Genomic DNA, 5,453 nt, shown 5'->3' with positions numbered 1-5,453 from the left:
TAGAGTTGAATTCTTTGTGTCTCTCTGGGAAGATGTTCTGCTCCTGAATCAGCTGGGTGGGTCTTGCCTCTAGCCTCTTTGCAGGGAGTTCTGCTGAAGAGTTCCCTGCTGGGCCTGCAGCCTGGGTCAAATGAGGATCCCTGGCCCTGGGTCGTCTCACTCACTTGCAGGGCCTGCGCTCTGGGTCTGTTCAGGATCCCATGGCCCTGGGTCATCTCACTCACTCGCTGGGCCTGCGCTCTGGGTCTATTCAGGATCCCGCGGCCCTGGGTTGTCTCACTCACTCCCTGGGCCTGCACTCTGGGTCTATTCAGGATCCCGCAGCCCTGGGTTGTCTCACTCACTCCCAGGCCTGCGCTCTGGGTCTATTCAGGATCCTGCGGCCCCGGGTCATCTCAATTAACTCGCCAGGCCTGCGATCTGGATCTGTTCAGGATCCTGCAGCCTGGGTCGTCTCACTCACTCGCCGGGCCTGCGCTCTGGGTCTGTTCAGGATCCTGCGGCCTCGGTCGTCTCACTCACTTCTCTGGCCTGTGCTCTTCCAGATCCTTCTTGCCTCGAGCAAGGAAGTTACTGGAGGCTTCAGTCCATACTCAGCTGGGTCCAACGCAGAGCAGCACACAGCAGAAAGCCTCCATCTCCTTCTGTAAGTGCCAGAAAGGAGTAGTAGCTGCGTCCCTCTGGAAACTGCCATAGCTGGGAATGCTTTTTCCATTTGGAGTGTGATTTCTCCCAAAGCACATTCAGGGTGGGGATGCCGGAGCTCCAGGTGACACGTGGCTGTGACATGGAAAAAGGCGGTGGGTGAGCAGTAGAGACCAGAGCCAGAAGGCAGCAGAGATGGACAGCCAGCAATAGGGAGAGCAGCAGACACAACGTCTTTGCTCACACACAGCAGAGTCCTGGGGAGACCTGGGCGGCCGCTGAGTGGTCAGGGGCTCTTGCGTCTGTGCTGGGTGTTGAAGGGTTAATGTAAATGCTTCAGGCTACTTAACATCAGCACCTTTGCACGAAGGACCTGGAGCTGCATTTTGTTCTCAATACATCTCAACACTGTCAATGACTAGACATGGTGCTGAGTCAGCATTAAATCTTTTTTTTTTTTTTTTAATTATATTTTTTAAAGAGCATTCCAGTGTTAAGAGGATTGCTTTGTTTCTCAATATTTAGTAAAAGACCTATAAAATTAAAAGAAACCCAGGGAGGGAAAATAGAGGAAATTTGCTCAGTCACTTAGAAAGGAGTTCTCTGTCCCATCATTGGTGGAGATGTAGTGCGGAATAGGCTATGCAGAGTATATTTATCTTACAAAGAAAGGCTTTCTCTTTGCCTTTGCTTTCTGAGAATGCACTGCTGAATTAAAGCAATGTGCACATTTGTTAAATAGAATGGGGAGGAATGCTAAGGGGTTTGGGGTCATTTCTTACTGTCTGTGTCTAATGAAAAACGTGAACCAGACTTGCTGTGCATGGTGACGAAGCCCTTCATTAGGAGGAAGCAGCACCTATGTTCCCTCGTGCATGGGTGTCTGGAACGGGACTCTTACTGTGCTCCCCACGGGGCGGGCTGTGTAGCTCCCCGCAGCCGCCACTGCCTTGTGTTGCATCCCCCCCAACACACATACCTGTGTGCACTCAAGGCACACACATCGCACAGACCCCACCCACCTGTGTGGGCACACACACACGCACGCACATTCATGTGCGCTCATGCACACATCCACATCCACATCCACAAAGCTGTGCACGCTCACACCCATGGGCTTGCACCATCCGCATGCTGGCACCGTGGATACGGACACACACGCCATGTACCTCTGTTCCCCAGCACACCTGCTCCTAAGTGCTCACGCGTGTTCACAGTCCCAGTGGCAACCACATGCGAGTGTCTGCCGTGACAGAGCGCGCAGCTGCTTAACTCTTGTGCTGCTTTTCCAACCCCACAGCTGACCGCTCAGGGATGTTGTTCACAGGCGACGCCGTTCTACAGGTCAGTTCTTCTGACTCCCAGGTTCTGCTTCGCTGCCTTTTATTTTAAACTTATCTTATTTGATTACTATCCTCACCATTCTTCATCTTCTGCCTCTTCAGGTTAATGGCATTCACGTAGAACACGCAACCCATGAAGAGGTGGTGAGTGTCTTGCATTTGAGTTTCTGTTCCCGTCAGATAGCCTTTCATTCTCCTTATTTTCCCCTGTGCATTGACACTGACTTCATGTCCTCCGAATCTTGGTGCTAGAGAAGCGAGCATGGGAGGCCTGGCAAGCCGTGCTGCAGAGACCTCTCGTGTGCCTGCCGTGTGGCCCTGTGCAAGACAGGGCTGCCCAGTCTGACCACACACCTGGGGCAGGCACACTCATCACTCCACTTTGCATTTTGGGGGGAGTGAAGTGCAGGATCACTTGAGTCACCCATGTCCCCATGGAGTCACTGAGGGCCACACAGAGAACTCCCAGCATCCTCCCAGGGCTTCCTAGTACCACCAGCTCTCACTTGCTCGCTTGCATAGAGATTCACTGGGGGAACACCCTGGATCCCACTGGCCTGTGAACACATACTACACTCATGGGGCTGTCATCTGGGAGGACCAGTAGTTCTGGATTTCTCCCAAGCCTCTGCCCAGTGTCATGTCAGGCTCCACAGGGGCAGAGATGGTTTGTTTTGTTGGTATATGGCCCCTGTCTCTCCGCCCAGCCTGGTCCTCAGGGCTTGCAGCATTCTGGGGTAAATCTGTGTTGCCCTTATGGAGCAGGGGGGTGGCTGGAGGAATTTGTTTTACTTGTGCTCCTGGTCCTCTGTGCTGATTAAGTGCTGTCTGTCCTGAGGGCAGGTGCATCTCCTGAGAAATGCAGGGGATGAGGTCACCATCACCGTGGAGTACCTCAGGGAGGCACCGTCATTTCTGAAGCTCCCGCTAGGTAAGCAGAGGGGCACGATGGGAGGGTGCTAGGCATGTGTTGGCAGATACCTTCCTGAGATGCTTTTAGAGGCTGTTCCTGTGACCCAGTGAGTCTCTATTTCTTCTGTCCCAATGTAGACACACACACACACACACACACACACACACACACACACACACACGCACCCATGTGTGCAGGTGGATTGCACTCAAAAGCCCCAGGTTGACCCAAGAGATACCCAGCACCAGAGATCAAAAGGACAGTGAAGTAAAGCTGAGGGGCATCCCCTGTAACCAGGGTGAGCTGCAGTCTGTGTCATCCTGGGTGGGTCTGGTGTGACATGCAAAACCCCAGTCTGGAGACTGCTTGGTGGGCACAGTCCTGAGACCTCACTCTGCCCCTTGCTTTCCTGCTTTTGAGAAGGCAGCCCAGTCAGCACCCTCCCATAAGGGCAGCGGTGTGGCCCTGTCCCCAGTGGGTGCTGACTTGGACCCTGGGTCCTGAAGATATGGCACTAGGCTGATGGTCAGTGACCCTGTCCTTCTTCTACACCACCCCTTCTCTCATCAGAGTACTGCTCCTTTCCTCTCTCATCTCAGTGTCCCCTTTTGTGACCTCTCCTTCCTCACCTGCTCCATGCTGGATAGAACCATCCAGAGACTCTAGTCCTCCCTCATCGCCATCATCCCATTTGTGTTGAGTGAGGCACCTTCAGGACACCATGAAGGACAAGTGCTGTCCCTCCTGCAGCTGTGAATACATAGCTGAGATTATAGCTGCTTGTGAGAACCAGGCCTCAACATCAGAGCAAGAGGGTCCCCAGGGGGCTTGAGGGGCAGGACAAGGGCCCTGTGGGCAGAGTGTGCGGATAGACACTACATAGCATGGGGTGGAGTAGGAAATGTCAGAGATGGCTCAGACCACAGGGCATGGAGACTGGAGCGGATTCTGGGATCTGGGAGCAGTGAGTAGATGGCACAAAGCCACTGGGACATGCTCAGGAGCCACCAGGGAGCTGCACCTTGTGGGACTAACATGACTGGGACATGGTTTCTTGTGCATCCGATGGGCTGAGTCGGACACAGCAGGCAATGTGTGCTTCAGTTTTCGGTGGGTGCAGTCAACCATGTAGGCCAGAAGAGGAAACCAAGGTGTTCTAGAGATCTGAGAGAGACAGATGGAGATGGAGACAGAGACGGAGACAGAGACAGACTGATGGACTGTGAATAGGCTGAAAGGAAGGAGAGAAGATTAGGAGAGAACAAGCAATCACGAGGCTAACTCCAGCCCCTTGCCGCCTGCAGGCCCCGAGAGCACCAGAGCTCTGCCCGGGTAGGAGCTGTCTGGAGTTGGGGGTCCTGCAGTGAGGTAGGATGAGGATTTGAGTGCAAGGGGATGTGGGGAGAAGCCGAGGCCATCACCTGGGGCCTGGGGACAGGCTGGTGCTGAAGAGGGAGCAGTGTACACTTCTTTTCTGTCTCAGGAGGACTGCCTGGGAGGAAGGGGCTGCGAGCTCGACTGTGTCCACCTCCTGGGGAAAGCCCAGGGAAGCTCATCCGTGGAGGACAGGTTCCTTCCGGCTCATGGTTCAGAGATGACACAGGGACCTGGAACACTGCTGAGCATGGCAGGACTGGGGTGCCTCTGGGGACGTGGCCAGATAGGCCAGGACAGTGGAAACTTCTCCTGTGGGGTGTTGGCCCCATCCTGCCACTTCCTGGCTTTGAGGTCTGTACTCAACAGCAGGCTGTGGTGACTCCCAGGTCTCTTTATGAGTGTATCCCTGTGGCAGGTCATGTAGAGCAGGTTCAACTCACGCATGTATCTGGCATCTCCTGGAAGCCCCATCTGTGCACGGAGCCCTGGCTGACCATGCCCGTGTATGCCCAGGTGTCTGTGTGCTGGGCAGCAGTGGGGATGGCAGACTGTGGTCACTTGCACTGAGCTGCTGTACCTTCACTGTGGTCAGGGATTCCCTGGGGCAGAGGGAGATGGTGAGGTTTCCAGGACCCGGGATTGAGAGCACAACAGAAGCTCTTCTCCTCCTGTTATCGAGGCTCATGCCCTCTGAGTCAGCCAGGTCTGCTGGTCCTCAGGCAGGTGTGCAGTGCCCTGCAGGTCTACAGCAGTGAAGGTCCTAGGGTGCCACCACCACCAGGCAGCAGGAGGCCACGGAGCTCCTGCTGGTGCCCTGTGTGTGGAGCCCAGCTCACCGTGGCCATGTCTCCCTGGCAGCTCAGCTGTCAGCAGCGCTGCAGTCTCCCCTGGAAGCCAGGCCTACAGGATAAGGACAGCCAGCATGGCTGGAGAGCAGACCGGATGAGCTCGGCCTGTCTGGGTTCAGGGAATGATGCCTAGTCCTCCAGGTATTCAGTAAATGCCTCCTCTCCTTTTACACGGTTCTGTGTCACCTAAAAGTTTTACAATATTAGTATCTGTAAAAGTTTAAAGAGGCCAGGGAGATGGCTCAGTGGAATAAGCACTTCCCTGGCAAGTGCAAGGGCCTGAGTTCAATCCCTGGTTCTGCCAAAAAAGAAAGAAAGAAAGAAAGA

At 54.5% G+C, this 5,453-nt stretch overlaps 1 protein-coding gene across 1 annotated transcript in view; it reads left to right on the top strand.

Moving 5' to 3' along the window:
• The window catches only part of Sntg2 (syntrophin gamma 2), a 115,283-nt gene that overhangs the window by 62,666 nt on the left and 47,164 nt on the right, over positions 1–5,453 (top strand). The window contains exons 5-7 of the mRNA XM_023704813.1: positions 1,946–1,989; positions 2,091–2,132; positions 2,832–2,919. Of these exons, the coding sequence (XP_023560581.1) occupies positions 1,946–1,989; positions 2,091–2,132; positions 2,832–2,919 (174 nt within the window). The remainder of the gene's footprint in view (positions 1–1,945; positions 1,990–2,090; positions 2,133–2,831; positions 2,920–5,453) is intronic.

Source organism: Octodon degus, unplaced genomic scaffold, assembly GCF_000260255.1.
Source record: "Octodon degus isolate 3935 unplaced genomic scaffold, OctDeg1.0 scaffold00204, whole genome shotgun sequence".
In the NCBI taxonomy this organism is placed as follows: domain Eukaryota; kingdom Metazoa; phylum Chordata; class Mammalia; order Rodentia; family Octodontidae; genus Octodon; species Octodon degus.
Note: the sequence above shows the minus strand (reverse complement) of the source record. Positions and strands in the feature narration are given on the sequence as shown.